Below are 18793 nucleotides of genomic sequence, written 5' to 3' on the forward strand. Positions count from 1 at the left end.
GAAAAACTCATAAATTTTATTTTCCACACACTAATACACCTTCACATGTGCCCGATTGGTAGCACGAACAATATCCAGTCTGTATTCAACTTCTTGCCATGTTCTCTCGAACATGTCCCCTGTTACCGTTGCAATTGTATCACGTATGTGGGTTCGTAACTCTGGGATGTTATTGACTGGAGTCGCAAACACATGATCCTTGACGTAACCCCAGAGGAAGAAGTCCAGCAGAGTGAGGTCAGGTGAACGTGGCGGCCACTGTATCGGTTCATCGTGTCCAATCCAGCAATTAGGAAATGTCGAATTGAGGAACCTCCAAACATCCAGACTCCAGCATGGGGGAGCCCCATCTTGTTGGAAGATGATGTCCGGTTGTAGAGCAACTACCTGGGGGTACACAAATTGCTCCAACATGTCTAAGTACACAGGGCCTGTTAGAGTATCTTCCTTGAAAACAAATGGACCGATGATCCTGTCCTTCATTAGACAACACCAAACATTCAATTTTGGGCTATCGCGTACATTTTCTCTGTACAGATGTGGGTTTTCAGATCCCCAGATCCGTACGTTATGCCGGTTGACAATCACCAAGACATGAAACATTGCTTCGTCTGAAAACTAGACGTTGTCAAGGAAGTGAGGATTCATGTCGATACGCTGCAGCATTTCCATACCAAATTCTTTCCGATGCAGCTTATCATCTGGCTTCAATTGTTGCACAATCTGGACTTTATACGGATACAACCAAAAGCGCTTGTGCAGAACTCGATGCATTGTTGTTGGAGGCACATTGAATTGCCTAGATGCCTGGTGGATGGATTTACTCGAGCTTCTCCCAAACCACGCTCAAATTTCTTCCACCTTTTCCTCTGACACACGACGGCGAGCTCCACCAGATTGTTTTAGGACACTGCCGGTTGTTAGAAACTTACTAAACAACAGCCTAATTGATTTAGCATCAGGTGCAACTCCTCTGTACACTCGTCTGAAATTTTGTTGCGTTGCAATCACAGATTTTGTCTCAGCATACCACACCACTGCATGCGCACATTGTTGAACAGTCACCATTTTTATTTATGCGACCGTGGTGCTGCGTAGTGAGCAAACTGACAACTTCAAGTCATGAAAACAAAACTTGAAGATGTGGCCTTTCATTTGGTGTTACAGTTATTACACAATTCATCGTACTTCGTTCACAGTAATTAATTGAAATTAGGGAGATTTGACAGATAGATTGTTCTGTAAAAGACACTAACAAAGTAAATGAATTGAGAAAATTTAGTTTTATTTTCCATGTAGCTCTTTTTCTTCCTAAAAAAGCTAAACTAAAAGCTGAGAGAAACTTGCCTCAGAGCATTTATAAACATGTATAAAATTAATGGGATTTGGAATAATACAAGTTGCAATTTTTCACGTCTATGGAGAAAAATTGGAATAGAGAAAACATCCGCTTGTACCTTATTTCATGTTTTGCCAAAATTCATGAATAATTTCCAGAGCCAATAATTCACACATAATTTCCGGAGCCAATAATTCACGTGTAATTCCCGGAATTTGAGGAATTCCAAGTGAGTAGCCACCCTGATATTGTGCAGCAACTTATACATACGTAATTAATTTTTCATATCAACAAGTAACATTTTCTAACAGCACAACTGCAGTATTATAATAATTTGTAGATAATTTTGAAAATGATATAAAGAAATGAAAATTTGTTTAGAAAATTAATATTTGGTTATTACGGTTCTTGTGAAATTTTGTTTTTAACAATTGTATGTAATCAGTATTTTTCAGTAATTTTGTACCAAATTAAGTCTTTGTGGAACCTAATTTAAGGTTTCTAGAACCTATTTTCGGATTTTTAGAGCCTATTTTAGGAACCTAAAAGATAAAAGAGGTCTATTCATTGGAGTTCCACAATTCATGCAATGTTGCAGGAAGAAACGTAGTCCAAGTTTGAAGAAAGATTGATAAGTTGCTCCTCTTCTGCTGTGGTAAAATTTAGTGGAGGGTTTGCATTGAATGGATCCCTGATCCACTTGTGCTGTGTGTGTGACCTGTGGAAAGCATTTCTGAAATGTAGATGAAGTTGTGACAAGCGTTTCACAAACATGATTCGATTTCTTCATTTGATTGTAGCTTCCTTTCTTCTAACAACATGCTCAATGTAGAAAGCAATCACCAATGTTTTCAACTTAAATATTTCCTTTCACTTCCAAAGCAGCAAATTCCTTTCGAAGGTTGCCACCTTGTCCGATAGGTGCAGAATGTTGATATCACTGTTGTAGAGATATATTCAGAACATTTAGTTCGTCGAAAATATCAGAAATGTATGTTTCTGTCTCAGTTCAAAAACAAGGTGAGATGACATTGCTGTGCGACAACCTACGTGACTTGCAATAATACAGAACGAAAGTGTGTAGAGCTCTCATATCTACATACATTTTTGGAAAGAAAGAAAAACAAATCAGGGCATACAAAGGAACATGGTTATTACTAAGTGAATCGTACATGGATCGTTTTGAAGATATTGATATTAACACACTTTAAACTTTGAGGAAAAGGGTAATATCTTTTTCAAATGTTCACATGCCTCCCTGAGAAACTTCAGTGTCTCCCATAGAGGCACTGCACAGTTTGAATACCCTTAGTTTATAAGCAAAACTATTTTTTACTTTGAACTTCCCCAGTGTATTTCAATGTGTTTCCTCCTTAACTTACTTCATTTATAGCTACATGCAAAAGCAATACTAATTCATTTTTCATTACAATTAACTTCAAAAGTTAGAAAAGTGATATTAAATAATAAAAATTCAATAATTATAGAACTGTTTATTAATTTCAAAATAATAATAACAGAAATTATACTACTGAAATAACAACAAATTAGGCTAACTTGAGGATGTTGTTTTACGGACGTTTCTTAAAAGAGTACATACTTTGTATACCCTAGAAATAAAAAGCAATGCGCGCCTATGATTGTCACCCCACACAATTTGAAGCTTTTCACACAATTTCATCATTTGAAAGTATTTGATTTTTTGTGAAAATATAATTTTTACCATATTGAATTTAATGTGGTGACAAATCTCAGAATCTTTGACTCAGAAACACAATATGTAATCTATGAAAGCCACATGGAACGAAACTGATTCACATTCTCATGGAAAACTATAACACAAAAAAAGTTATTACTTTCCTTATATGTTCAAAAATTTTAGCCCTCCATCACCACCTGTCATGGGTCACAGTTGGCCACCACTAGTTTTCTAATACTACATAGTGTAAGGGGACAATGTGACACCCTTACTATACTTGAACATAAACCTGTGTGCATATTCTTGAAGGGTTACAAATGCTGATATACATATCTTAACATACAATTTTTATATTTCATTGCATCACTTCAAACATTTGTACATCTATCTTAAGTCGAAATGTTGTCATTATGAATAACTCACAGGAAATACAGTAAAAACTGCATATCCCAGAACCTCTATAAGAAGGAAACCTGTAAATACGGAAAAAAAAAGTCCACAGGACGGACAGATTTTATACCTGAAAATGACCTGCTTAAGGCGGAAACGGAACACCATTTAAAGACCAAGATTTTTTTATTCTCAGTAAGACGGAAATTTCTTCCTTTATTTTTTTCGCTCGCAAGAAAACAATGCAATACTGTAAGTGGAACATGCCTCTGTTGCCACTCGCTTATCGGTAACACTGTCGATATGAACAAATGCGCTACAATACTCATAGCTGTTACGATTCAGTTTCTTTCTTTCATCTCTTACCCTCTTTCTCCACCTTTCTTTGTCTATTTCTCCTCTGTTCTTTCGTTATCTTTCTATTTTTCTTGTTATCTCTTTCTTTATTCTTCACTTTTATCTCAATCTTTCTTCACCTCTCTTATTCCATCTTTCAATATTTCTCTTTCCCTCTATGCACATCGCGCTACGATGCCAGGGGTCCCGGGTTCGAAAAGATACATAAGTACATACTGTACGTTCTTACAATACTGTAAAAAGTGTACCAACATGTTGAGTGTAGTTACATAATTGTAATCTCTGCTATGCTTATTGCGACTGTATCGCATTTTTATTCATGTACATACATGCATTAGTACTCTACATTATAAGTAATGCGAAATGTAAATCTTTGTCGATTATTTCCTGCAGCATTCTGTACTGTATTTAAAGTCAACCCTGTACAAGAAGGAAAACTGTTGACGGAAAAATTTTGCTCGGAACCATCATGTTCCAGAACAGACAGGTTTTACTGTATTACCAACCACACACCCAAAAGGTATTGTTGATTTTCACTGTTCTATGCTTGATTAAATGATCTCTGGGATCAACAGAGAGAATATTCCTATTAACACACTAGTACAAAAATAATTTATAAAATAATTCTCTGGTTACTTATTTGTTAGCGTATTTATCATATCAAATAAGAATTCATATTCAGAAATTAAATTAGTATGTATATTGCAGCTGTGTAGTAATCATCGTATTCATAATTAACATTTCACTTTCTTCTGGAGAACATTCTTTGTTTCATAATTTGAGGTATCTGTGCTTCCCAAATGAAATTGAAAACATGACAAAATTAAGTGTTCACCAACGTGTAAATATTTACACAAATTGTGTGTTTTGCAGACTGAATGCAATTTTGCTTGCAATGCAAACAGTTTGCATTAAGATTTCAGGTTTTTTTACTTTGACACATTAACAAGTTGAAAATTCAAGATGCCAAAGAAAACCAATGCTTCAAATCATTTGATTTTTTTGTTTCATCACATAATATGCAGTTCTTCTGACGTGACTTGCAATGTGAATGCTTAGTTTACCCTTCTCTGGAAATCCTTTCCCACAGAAGTCACAGTCGTATGGATAGTTGCGTTCATGCTTTCGTATATGCAGAGTTAGCTTTCCTTTCTCGGGATACCCTTTCCCACACAATTGACAAAGAAACGGTTTCTCCTTGCTATGAGTGAAACCGTGAGTCAGGAGATGAGAATTCTGCTTAAATGCTTTTCCACATTCCTTACAGACAAATGGCCGCTCGTTCGTATGGATTGTGATATGTTTTCTCAAGTCACCTTTATAGGTAAATGATTTTCCACATTCATAACACACATTAGGTTTGTCATATAGATGGTGCCTTTTTGCATGGTTTGTGAGCGTTGTTTTCCTCTGAAATTTCATATTGCATAGTGAACAGAAAAAAAGTTTATTTTTTGTGTGTGTCTTTAAATGTTTCTTGAACATAATTTTATTTTCAAACACCTTACCACATTGCTGACAAGTGTAGCAATCCTCACAAACTTCTGGCCGAACAAGTTCTTGATTTTGGTTTCTTTTCCGTAGCTGTGTTTCAGCTGATCTGTTAGGCATGCTGCATTCAGAAGAACACTGAAGATTATCCTGTTTCACTTTAATTTCTTCAGTATTTTCACATCTAAAAATGTCAAAATGCATGTGTAAAATATTATAAGTTTTTGATAAAATGTGTTGCTAAATCTTCACTTCATTCAGAGACCATTCAGGACTAGTCTAGATATGCAGGGTGTTCCTTAAAGGTACTTTACAACTTTGATGTCATACAGCTCAACTTGCAACTGACATAAAGAAACATGCCATGGCTCATTGATTTACCAACACATGAAGTTTTATTGTGCGTTAGTCCACTTCAACATGCACACCTCTGGTGTCACATACAACATCTAATCGAAATTCCAACTTTGTCCATACCCTCTCTCAGGGCTCGAAAAATCTGTGCCGCCAGGTTGCCATGGCAACTAAAAAATTCAGCCTGGCGACTGTGATATTTTGCTGTAATATTGTCGCATTTTTTAAGTTTGCATGTACAAAATTTTGAAAATTCTAACTTCAAATTGCTGCGTAAGTTAGCAAATGATTTTTTTTATCAACGTTGAGAACATTCCATAGAATCAGGAACAATTTCTTACTCTTTGTCCCCCAACCACCCATTTTCCGCTTTCTCACATGATTTAGCGATGTTTTGAATATGGTGATGCACCTTCTTATAGATTGATTGATTTTTCATTGAATTGTTTATTTTACTTCGCTTCTTTGCCACTTTTGGCTAATTTACGAAGATGGGGATGAGTGATATGATGAAATTGACAACTGAACACTCGCAAATATCTATGCCCAGACTGAGATTCGAACCGGGGACCCCTGGCATCGTAGCACGATGTGCTAACCACTCTGCCACAGGGACCGGCTCAGCTTCTTATAGTATGTACAATTGCTAGTAGGTGGTTTCCTGGCATCTGATTTTCAGAGCTGGCACCTAGCTCTGAAGAAGATTTTTCGAACACTGCCCTCTCTAACATATCCCTGTCAACTGTGGCAATGGCAGCCTTATTCTGGTCTTCAAATCATCAAGATCAATTATGGGAATGTTGTACACTTTGACATAGCACCACAAAAAGAAGTCCAGGGGTGTAATGTCAGGTGATCTAGAAAGCCACGCAATTGGACCATCTCTTCCAATCCAACATGTTAGAAATGTCCTGCCCAGGACATCTCTCACATCTAAGACCCAGTTGGGTGGTAAACCATCATATTCAATACCTGAAGCAAAGAAAAAAACACCTTTAGGTGTTGGTGAATCACCTACAACAAAGTATATTCCTCTATGTTAATTACAAGAATTACAAGTTGTGCTGTATGACATCAAAGTTGTAAGGTACCTTTTGGGACACGGTGTACAATATAAAGTGTTTGCATAAAGAACAAGACCAAAATATTTCATGAAACTGAACCATGAAAAACTACCATTTACCAACTGGAAAGTATAAAGTATTACAATAATTACTTTTACCATCCATGATACTTAAGACGACACATGAAAGAGTGGGGGGTACAGATGTGATATATGAAATTTTCTCTCTTGCACATAGTTAAAGACATAGCAACGTAAGACATTACCCAATCAAATCTACATAATTCAATATGCAAAACTACAGGGTATCCAAAAAATCTCTCAACCAAAATTTTGAATGCACGTAACTTTTGTCCAAAAAGTGATAGAGATATAAGTCTTACACTGGGTATTAACTTTGTTTTAAACATCGGATAAGGTTACTAAAGGGTTAAAAAAGTTTTTGTATGAAGTAAAAACAAACAAGGATAAAAGACAGCTGTGGAGTCGCTTTCAAAAATTTTCAATGTGTATCGATGGTCTCTTATGTGTATTCATTGAACTGATAAAGAACGATAAATCTTTGCATACTGAATGTTCATGTAGAGCATCATTTTCTTGTTTAGACAAAAGTTAATACCCAGTGTAAGTGTCATGTGTATTCACTTTTTGTACAAAAGTTATGTAAGTTGAAAATTACGGTTTTCAGTTCCTTTTTTCCCCCCACTTTTCCCAAACTGCAAACACTTTGACAATTGTTGTACAACTATACGTGGCCTGTCTAAAAAGTATCAGACCTTTTCATTTCCCGCGGAAAATATCTATGGTAGGTTGGCTCCATTCTGCACAGAGGTGAAGAGAACCTTCAAGCAGATGCACGCATGTTGCTGGGCGTAAGTCGATGGGAGGCAGCTGGCGAGCAAGGTAGTGTTTCTGTGTAATGTCACAATTTCTTGCTCACTGGGATGGCGGAATGCATCAAGTTTTGCCAGAAGCTTGGGGAGACGAAAATGAAAACAATTCGAAAGATTCAACAGGCTTTTGGTGATGGTGCCATGGCAGTTACCCAAATAAAGGACTGGTACAAATGCTTCAAAAAGTGGGAGCACATCGGCAGAGAGTGATCAGCATTCTGGGAGGCCATCAACAAGTCAGAATGCAGAAAATGTTGAGAAAGTGAGGTCCTTGTTAATGCTTTGATTTGATTTGCTTTATTTTACTTCGCTTTTTGTGCCACTTTTGGCTAATTTGCGTAGATGGGGATGAGAGATGATATGATGAAATTGATGAATTGACACTCACAAATATCCATGCCCAGGCCAGGATTTGAACCCGGGACCCCTGGCATCATAGTGCGATGTCTTGGTAATGGAAGATCGTAGTTTGACACAGTCAGGGAAATTGCTGATGATACTGGTATCAGCAAAGGTTCTGTGTTTTCAATTTTACGGGAGGATTTAGGCATGCATAGCAAAACTTGCGCCCAATCTGCTTTCGCAGGAAAACGTCGCACAAGACATGCTGGTGATTGTCAACAGGGATGCAGATCTTTTAAATACCATGATAACTTGAGGAGATGATGATGCACATGGCTCCATGCGACTTCTGGTAGTTCCCGAAGCTAAAGTCTCCACTGAAAGGCTCCCGTTTTGACAGCCGAGAGGACATTATGAGCAATGCGATGGCGGAGTTGAGACACATTCCAAAGGAGCCGCTCCAGAAGTGCTTCCAGCAATGGCCGGCTTGTTGGGCTAAGCGTGTGAAATCCCAAGGGGGCTATTTTGAAGGGGATTAGGACGTCAACCATACCAGGCAAGTGACTTTCATTTACCAGCGTAAAGTCTGATACTTTCTAGACAGGCCACGTAGACACGAAATGTAATGAACACTCTATACTACGTATGTCTGCTCGGTGGCTGAACACATTATGTCGTCTGAGAACCAGAGTAACTCCAATTTATCAAATTTAAGGGAGAGATTAAATAACGTATTTTTATGAATATGTCAGTAAATTGGAGATATATGGCTCCACCTTACTGCTAAAGAATAGAAGTGGAGATATGTCGATCTGACTCCAAACAGAGCTCGTCAGATCGGAGTTTCGTTCCTCTGGTTCTCACACGATGATTAAGTGGTCGACTTCGAATCTTACTCCCAAAGTTCCTGGGCATGGGTGTTTTCTGTGAGTGTCCCTTCATCGATTTTAATCATCACTCATCCTCATCATCATGATAGCCAAAAGTAGCAGAAAAGTGATGTAAAATAACAAAAATACAATTCAAAACTTACATAAGACAGTAACAGATATGTACAAGGAATCGTTGTTTTGAGATATGGGTAGAAAGCTTCATTTATATACACACACACAGACAATACAACCCCCATTCCTCTGGATTACACTAGTCATGGGTCCAAGCACAAAAAGCCTTGTTGGCCTGCAAAAATGCAGTCCTGGATGCATGGAAGAGCGGTTGACATTGGAGTGCTTTCAAGGAATGTCACCCCTCCTCGCACCCATACTGTCTTGAATATTTATTTCCAATGTAGAGCACAGGACATGAGGTAGGCAACTTTCATTGGGCTATTGCATTTGACACCAGCTGAGTGCATAGATGCATCAAGCATGTGCTGTATTAGTCTTTAGCAGATATTTTTGATGATGTGGTTGTTTTGTATTGTTGCCTGTTCCAAGGTCTAAGATCAACTGACTTTCTTTGTACAATACATTTACACGACCACTGGCACTTGTGGAAACATTTTCAGAGGATTACAATTTTGAAAATTGTAATGTACCGTATTGGCCCGAATATAAGCTGCATATTTTATCCAAATCTCTATTGTGAAAAATTAGGATGCATCTTATCTTCGCGACCTTAAAAAAATTGACATCTCATCAAATCATATGCTGTTAATAATGTGCCAATTTCTCATTTTGAAATAACGATAATGCGACAGTAGCATTGTTGTTTCTAACAGGAACAATAGCATTGTTGTTTCTAACTGGGCATTGTAAAAACTGTCGGCATTCTTGATAACATACTCTTTGATTTTTATTAAGATTGTGTTATTCATTCATTTCTACTGAAGTGGGAGGAAAGCAGTGAGAGTGATGGAGTGAGTACCGGATGGCGGTGATGGTGGTGAATAGGCAAATTTTGTTGCCTAATAAGTACTTTGCCGGTAGTTAACAGAAGTAGGTATAGCACACAATTGTAACCTTAATTTTTCAATAATGATACTGTATTTTGTATGTACTATATTTATGATAAAATATGTACCTACCTAATTATATTTACCTGAATCTGCCGGTAAATGGTTACCGGTATTTTCTTTTCTTCCCTCGGCTTATATTCAGGTATCATCTTTTTTTTTTTTTTTTTTTTTTCGCTCCTTCAAATTTTAGGGTGCTGCTTATATGCAACTTAGGGGCAACTTATATTCGGGCCAATACGGTATATTGAAAACTATGTGACACTGTTTTTATCGATCACAACAAAATATAAATGTTTTAAGAGAAAGAAAAGAAAAGCTGTGTGTGTGTAAGAGAGAGGGATGTTACACAAATCTAGCAAGAGAGAGATACAGAAAATGGGTGGTGGGGAAGAGATACATACAAGAGAAAGAGGAGAGGAAGTAAGCAATATTTCAGTTTTGAGAGGGAATCAAGTGACCTCCCTTGACCTATCCTGTTGGTGCCCATGCACACAATGATAAATATATAAAATTTACTGATACCGATATTCGATTGATCCAATATAAAATTCCACATGATCCTTGAAGAAACTCAATAGTTCATTGACCTCCTCAATAAATGTATGTTACATTTAATGATTATAATGGAAAAGAAGTTACATATATTTAGATATTTACTTTTTTAAAATGTAAGGCATGGAGATATATATGTTTATATCTATAAAAATTGTAACCCAATGGCAGAATATTACACTAAATTATAAGATATATCAGATCGATAAAATTATCGGTAACTTTGCCGATAAACCGATATGCCTATATAGGCAGATTCCAAAAGAGTACCGATTCATCTGTCCCATCCCTAATGTAAATACAAAGATTATTCAGAAAGTATTTCCTGTAGGTTATTATTATTATTATTATTATTATTATTATTTTTGGAAAAAAGATGCACCTGTTTGTCCAAATCCTAACACCATAAAATACTTCTCGATATGCTTACTATTCTTATTAAGGCATTTGTCAGACCAGAACACAGGCTTTTGTACTCCCCTGTTGTAGGGCCAGCTTATTATTTGCCATGGGTATGAGTTCAATTCATGGCATCCATGTTGATGCTTTATCAGGATGTCTACCAGTCATGAAAGTCGAGAAAAAGTAAGGAAATCAACAAGTAGGTCAAGAAGTCACTCAAAAGTCAAGAATTTTTGCTATCACAATGACTGATTTAGTTTATTTTACTTCTCTTTTCTGCCCCTTTGGCTAATTGTGACGATGATGATGACTTGTGGTAACATAAGATGGATGAAAGGAAAATCACAAATATATATGGACGACACAATGAGCCCCACATAAGATAATACTGGCTGCGAGTCCAGACGCCAGAGCCTTGCTAGTCTGCCAAATGCAGTCCAGGATTCATTAATAGATAAGGAAAGTCTGATTCTCTTGTTAAACACAGCTTCAGTTTTCATCTTAGCTGGCCTTTGGTAGGTGTATTTCATCAAATAAATATTTATTTCCTTAATTGCTAATTTCCAGCTTTACCTAAGTAGCGGTTGTATACATAAAGGTTAAGGAAAATGAAAAAAAGGTCAAGAATTTTGAATCTGTTATTTTGGTAGATACCCTGTTTATTGATCCTGCATGGTTGTCGCATATTGGTGACTAGGTAAGTGAAACTTCAGAAAAGTCTAACGAGAGACCAGAAATTGTTAAACACAGGCCCATATGAACTTCCCCATTGACTCAGAGAGAAGACACACACCACCATCACACAATCAACCCACTGGTACACTGAAATGGCACCTGTGTCTAAAACCTGCCAACGGAAAGTCATCCTTGTAACAAAGAATAACATTGGTGATTTCTACAAGAGCCTTTGTCCCAGTCTAACAAGAAATAGTTTCTGGCTTAAGCATTCTAACCACAATAAATTTGTCCTTCTTTTAAAAAAGCATATCTGAACTTACTTTCTGAACACACCTCATAATGAGAAAGTGACTTGCGACTGCAATTACTATTGTATGATCATGGAAGAATATTATTTGTTCTATTAATGGGGAGGATCTATTATGAGATTTGCTATGCTAGACAAAGTTGTACATCCCACGTAAAAAAATAAGGACTGACTATAAATTTTACAACAGCAGAAAAGGTTATCACATGCAAGAAAATAATTCTCATTCTGTTGTGAAATTTTTGGGGCCTACATAATTTCTCCCAAGTATTTAGATGTAAGGATCAAATTAAGAGAATACAATTTCACTTACCCTTTGCTCAATGGGAATTCTTGCTTTAGAGAACATATACTCCTAACCCTTGAGCTGTCTATTTTTTCCAACTTAACGTAACACTGTTTTGTAATGGACTTCCTTTCTATTCCTTGTACATATTCAACTTTTACTGCTGTGTTTTCATGTGTGTTCCCTAGCCTTGGTTTTAGATCAGATGCAGTTTTTACAGTAACAGACTGGCCATAATTTAGAACCTGACTTTCAATGTCTTGAGAATTGTAGTTATTACAATTATTATCATTATTGTTAGAAAAGGATTCAAAATAAGGTTTCCCTTTACAATAAAGTTTCTTCTTAACTTCACCAATAGCGTTTGATTTTTCAAAACTAATGCCAGCTGTAACATTCTGGGCACTAAATATGTTTTCATCATAAATATTATTAGACACTGATTTTTTCTCGACTTTCACATCTTTTTTAACATTTGTGCATGTATAATTCTCACAAAAAGTATGAAATGAATCTTCTTTTTTTATAGCAATTAGTTTCACTTCTTCAGCAATAGGTTTCAATTGTAAAGTTTCTGAAATTTTTGCATAGTGCATTATGTCTTGCGGTTCATCCTTTATGTTCCTTGTGGTACAACTTTCTCTCAGCACCTCTTCTTTCACAGCCATTGGGTATATTGCAGTTTCCATTTTTCTTGCATTAGTTCATTTTTCCAGTTACTCTATGTGTTAGATTCATCAACCTGCATAAAATAAATAATGGAATTATGACCAGAAAACATACAGCAAATATATAGGCTAGATATTTTTCTATCCATTTGATAGAGTTCATTGCACATCTAGACCATAAACTACTTTATAATGTTGTTAATAATTAAAACATGTTCTTACAAATGTTTAACAGTTTTAAAAAAAAGAATCATTTAAACTCAAATTGTAATTAAATATCCCTGCTATTAAAAATAGTCACCTCTGGGGATTTGAACATTTGAAATGATTATTAAACAATACAAGAACAAAAAAACATGACAATACTAGTTTGTCATTAGAATTTGAAATTCGACTCTTGGTATTTAGGTCCATTTGGTGACTTCATGGGCACTAAATACTTGGTCGGCAACATTTGTTTCTGGTAGAAAGTGAGGATGAATTGACATGATATTTTTGAAGATAATGATAAAATGCCAATTCTGGTATTCTACTAACACAACATGGTAAAGTAAAGTACCCATGCTTATAGCACCGTGCCATGAGGACACATTTAGGGGATGTGGGGGTAGGGCCCCACATACTTTTGATCTTGGCCATGTTGGAGGTGATGTGATCAGCACCATGCTCTGGCCACCTTTACCCCCTACGGTTGCCACCTGGTACTCATTGATTTGAGGCTGGGTGAGCCTCAGGAGCCTCTTTAGGCAGGGACAGAGCCAGAAAATTCCAACCTTAAATCACCCACCCTGGGAATCAAACCCACATCTCCCGCATGGTAGTCAGACACCCTACCAACTTGACTAGCAACATGTCTCACCACTAACCCAACATATAACTGCATATGTTCCTTCAGCAGCATGAATGGTAACCTCCCTGATATAAGTGACTACAATGCATTTGGCCTTCAACAAGAAACTGCATATTTAGATCTTGACCTTACTAAATGAGGCTATATAAATTATACGTTTACAGTCATAGAAATAACAACAAAATAGACTTTTGCACTAAATTACATGCTATTAATGTCAGATGGGTAAAAATATCAGTAATTTTCTGATAAACCAATACACCTATATCAGCTGATACCAATACAGTGCCGATTAATCTGTCTTAATTCTCAGTAAAAAAATCCAAATTCGTGCACACACAATCATCAAATCTTTCCTTATAACGCAAAAAAGGAGAAGAAATTTAACTCAGTCTGTGTTTATTTAAAATATTCTTCCACTTTCACATTACAGTGTTTCAATCAGTGGTGTGCTCAAGGAGGGGTTGGTGGGAGTCATAACCCCCTTCTTTTGGCCCAGTATTCCTAAACAAATAACGTCAGAGGCAGGAACAAAATGGTAAATTTAGGGCTCACTACTAAAGAAATGTATGTGTAACCCTCTCCTTTCCAAAATCCTGTGCACGCCACTGGTTTCAATGTGTGAATTTTCAGACCACTGGATCGAAACCTATGGATTAATTGAAGTCCAATGATTTCCAGTGTAAGAATATGAATTGGCTGTGTGGTTTGTTTTCTCTTTTGCGTTTCATCAAGCCATCAGCCATGATTAACTAATGTGGGGATGAATAACAGATAAAATAAAATGACCAAATCCCAATACAGTGAATTATTAATATCAGTTATTTTTTTCTTTCAAGAAACTGTTCAATTATCTGAAAATATCTATGCCATTACATTTGAATTTTCTTTTTTTCTGTAGACCCTTGATCAGGATAACAATTGAACACCACCCTTGATTAAGATAAGAATTGAAAACCTGTAGTTGTCAAAAATCAGGACAGTGTGTATTAAGATTGGTACTCAAACCAGGGGTGCCAACTTTTCAAAAACATTGGGTGGGTTCAACCACTTGAATTATAATTTCTCAAAAACTTCACATAAATCCCCACTTTCCACGTATTATGATATTAATGCATCCTAACTTTCTTTTTTAATCTGTTATTTAAAGATTTCAATAAGCACTCAACCACAAATCACAATAACAAATATAAACTAATAACAAAAAAAAAATATTGGGTGAGCTCAAGACCATGCAAGTTAGTGCCACTGGTGCAACCCAAAATATACTATTCACAACTTCCTACAATAATTTTCAACCCCAATGGAATGTAGAAATGAAAATGTATGGATTGTCTGAATATTACTTAATGAAAAAATATTAATTAGAGGCTTTACTTCCCACATGTTATGGCATGATGAAACATAAACTTATAATTTGGTAAACTTGTCTTTGTGTCTGCCACATTATTTATTAACATATGTTGGTCAGGTGTCCCGCACTGTGGCCGTGATGTCTATGGCATCATGCTTTGGGCTCCGGCTACAGGATGTGTGCAGGTTCGAATCTCCTTAGGGAAGTGTGCAATTTTTCTCCGGAGATTTCGCCATGTGCGTGGGATTGGTGGCCACTCACCATCATGAGGAAATTGGGGAGCTACGAATGAGTAGCGTAATCTGGTCATGGAAACCTACAATGACTGGGGGTTTGTCGTGCTGACCACACGTCACCCTGTAACTGGTAGGATGATCTTCCACCTCAACAGGTGGGAGTGAGGCTAGCAGTCGGTAGGTACACCCTGACCACACGTCACCCTGTAACTGGTAGGATGATCTTCCACCTCAACAGGTGGGAGTGAGGCGAGCAGTCGGTAGGTACGCCCTGACCACCTTAACGGGCTGTTGCGCCACAAGTTATAGTGGTAAGGTAACCCCTAGGGTGTAAACAGGGTGTCCTTTGTAGGGAGAATCCATGATTACTGCAGGTGGTTGCAAATATCCTCCTTCCCTTTCCCCAGTTTGCTGAAAATGTTCAAATCCTCCATGGTTTATGAACCTTGAAAAGCTTTCGAGAACTAATGTCAGTTCAGTTGGTGAAATTTCTAAATGTTTAATTTTATGAAGTTTTATGGGAGTATTAGAAAGTATTTTAGAATACTAGAAACGATTGTGGTAGGAAGTTCAAAGCTAGGAGAAACAAATTAGCACAGTTGAAGGCTTTGCTAAAGTATTTTTACAGAAAAAGTAAAAGTAGCTTACGCAAGCATCCCCACTTCACAACAAGCAGCAATTATTGGTTTATGGTTATCTGAGATATGGAATATCAGCAGATTTTTATGCTCGAGACCAGATGTGTGTTACATTAGGCAGATCAGATTTGTGACTCTCAGCATTAATAAAACATCTCTAAATGTTTTCGTTGCCAAGTTAAATGGATCAGGTTTAGGACTCTTAGCATTAAACTAAATGCTTCCACGCACAAGCATGTAATTTCTGGTCTCAAGCACATTTCTCCCATAACACCAGTGAAGCTCTTCGAAGGGTAAAACTATCAAAGCCGGAAAACATCTGTAACTCGCTTATTCTGTACTTGTTGACATTCATACTTACCTATTCTGCATTGCGAAAGATTGCTTAACAAGGGATTTCACTTTCTTTAACGAAATTAGTATCTATTGTCGACATATCGAGTAATTATTGTTCATTCTTTTATCGCTTCCTGAACACGCAAAATGGCAGGCAAATCCTGACTAGCATTGTCGATATGCTGTGTTTCAAATGGCAAAGCAGTGTTTCAACCTTCTTAACAGAAAAAATCCCGCATAGCCCCGAAAACCATTCCCATACAGAAACAAAAATCATTCACACATAGCCCAAAAAAACATTCCCGCACCATCACGGTAAGGTTAGGTTAGGTTGCTTTAGGTTGGGCAAAATAGTGAAAAAGAACTGTGTGTTTGGAAACACTTACCGGGGATTACGTCATCAGATGCTCGCAACATCTGGTTCAAGTACATGGATGGATATGCAAGCAACAGCTTTCGTGCATCGGACGGACATTATTATAGAAAAATACATGAATTAGTGGCCAAATACATTGAAAAATGTGAGAAAACACTTCTACGACCTTCCGAAATTCCACAGAAACTCAATTCCGTAAGTACTTTTGGTAACATTATAGTATAGGGGTGACGAATTTCTTCAAATTTACAGGAGAAAGTACTTACGGAAATCATTATCTGTAGCATTGTGGAAGTTCGTGAATGTAGTTTTGATCCATTTTAATGCGAATACATGTTGTTTTCTGCGAAAATCTCTGTTCGACACGCTGTTTCTGCTCCCGCCATTTGCTTTCTGCAGGAGAGCTCAATGTTCCGTGTGTAAGATGACGTAACCCTGTAGTCAGTGCATCAAACTCGCCGTGTTTTCACTAGAACATGACGTGCCGAGTATTTTTAATTTTTAATTTTTTTTTAACTATGCTTGCCTAACCTAACTTAACCTAACCTAACCTTACGGAAAATGATTTTTGGGGCTAACGTGAATGGTTTTTGGTGCTAACGTCAATGGTTTGTGAGGCTAACGTCAATGGTTTGCGAGGTATTAGCATAATTTCAAATCCTGGCATGAAAGTAGGTATTTTCCGGTGAACGAGGTTGCAACACTGCATAAATCGACAAAACACTCGCACAACGCACCCTGAACCAGTACGCTATCACCCGCCATAATGTGTTACAGAATCGAAATAACAAGTAACAGTAAGTACTCGTAAAGGTAAAATTTAAGTATCCCCGAAACGCATTTCTTCAAATTTACAGGAGAAATTACTTACCGAATGCAGTTTCTTTAGAATTGTGGAAGTTCGGGGAAGTGTTTTCTCGCATCGTTCTTTCAATTTTGCCGGTAAATCATCTATTTTTCGATATAAATGTGTGACCGATGCACAAAAACTCTTGCATCCATTTACTTCCAGGTGGATGTAGCCTGTGTGTGATGACATAATCCCAGTCAATCCCGATCAGTGTTTCCAAACACGTGTGTTTGTTACTGAAGAAGGTACGTTTTCGCAAATGGTTCATGGGGCTATGTATGAATGGTTCGTGGGGCTATGCATCAATGGTTTGTGGGGCTACGTAGGTATTTTTTGGTGGAGTGGGGTGGAAACATTGCATGCCGACTACGGTAGTGAAACTGTGACCGCCATTTAGCGTGTTACTGAAGAGAAAAAGAAACGAACAAAACTTACTTCATACGTCGAAAATATAATTATTTCCGTGAAAAAAAACGAAATGGCTCCTTCAAGAATCCTCAGGAATGCAGAATATGTAAGTACCAATGTGAAAAATAAGAAAATAAAGGAATTTCAGGCGTTTCGTGGATACTTAACATTTAATCAAAAGAGTACGTTAGCAATGTAAAAAAGTGCGAAATATATGATTTATAGGTGTCACTCCCATACTATAATAGTACCGTACTTTCTCCTGTAAATTGGAAGAAAAACGTTTCCCGGCTTCGACATTTTTACCTATTAAAATTCTCAATCGTCATCAACGAGTGAGTACCATTACTAGATCAAAATTATATAATCGGAACTTGGGCCGTTTAATCTCAGTCCCGCACTTTCATTCTGTACAAAGGATATTATTCCAGGTAAAGACAATGTGTTTGTGATCTACTCACAAATTGTGCGCCAAGAGTTGCATTATTTTTCAATAGAATAGTCCTTATTTCTGCTGTAATTAAATTGTTGAGCTTTGCATTGCATTCCTATAAAAAAACAGTGGAACGGAGTTACTCGTAAACGACAGTGGGTGACGGGTGTGTGTGATGTGTGTGATTTTGTTATTGTTCCTTCTTGCAAGATAAGTAGAGAGTCTCACTTATCGCATTGAACACGTATTGAACACCTTCGTCTATTGACGTCACGACATGACAAATGTTACAGACAGGGGCGGCGCTACAGGGGGCAGGGGCGAAGGAAAACCCCCAAAACAAACCTCAGCCCCTTGTAGGCCCCACATTTTAATGGGACGTTGGGGGGGGGGGTATTAATGTTGGGGTACGGCGCTGTAGGTGGGGCATGGAAAATTCCATTTTAGAAGAGCACACACGGATTTCCTGTTTTTTTAATCGAAAGTTTTCATAAGTATATTTTATTTCTCTATTTTTTAGAAGTTATGGGTATT

General features: G+C 37.2%; 1 protein-coding gene across 3 annotated transcripts; it reads right to left on the minus strand.

The window, feature by feature from the left end:
- Positions 1-2828: 2828 nt before the first annotated feature.
- Positions 2829-18420, minus strand: LOC145987710 (uncharacterized). Of its 3 annotated transcripts, none has more exons than XR_014441684.1 (3): positions 18288-18420; positions 12138-12852; positions 2829-6602 (listed from the first exon to the last, which is right to left on the minus strand). XR_014441684.1 is itself a non-coding variant. In XM_083122279.1 (3 exons), the coding sequence occupies exons 2-3, from the start codon at positions 12797-12799 to the stop codon at positions 4770-4772; spliced, it is 1353 nt and encodes a 450-aa protein (XP_082978405.1). In that variant the 5' UTR covers positions 12800-12852; positions 18288-18420; the 3' UTR covers positions 2829-4769. The 3 variants fall into 3 exon arrangements, 2 of the variants coding, with proteins under 2 accessions (XP_082978405.1, XP_082978406.1); XM_083122279.1 differs by having other exon boundaries at positions 2829-5460; XM_083122280.1 differs by lacking the exon at positions 18288-18420 and adding an exon at positions 17440-17605 and having other exon boundaries at positions 2829-5460.
- Positions 18421-18793: the final 373 nt, after the last annotated feature.

Source organism: Lepisma saccharinum, chromosome 5, assembly GCF_977018435.1.
Source record: "Lepisma saccharinum chromosome 5, izLepSacc3.1, whole genome shotgun sequence".
In the NCBI taxonomy this organism is placed as follows: Eukaryota; Metazoa; Arthropoda; class Insecta; order Zygentoma; family Lepismatidae; genus Lepisma; species Lepisma saccharinum.

Excerpts from the sequence above, each read along its gene's own strand:
- LOC145987710 (XM_083122279.1), bottom strand. The coding sequence starts at position 12,799 with ATGGAAACTGCAATATACCCAATGGCTGTGAAAGAAGAGGTGCTGAGA. Across the intron at positions 5,461-12,137 it reads GAATTCCCATTGAGCAAAGG|ATGTGAAAATACTGAAGAAA; the intron begins GTAAGTGAAATT and ends TGACATTTTTAG.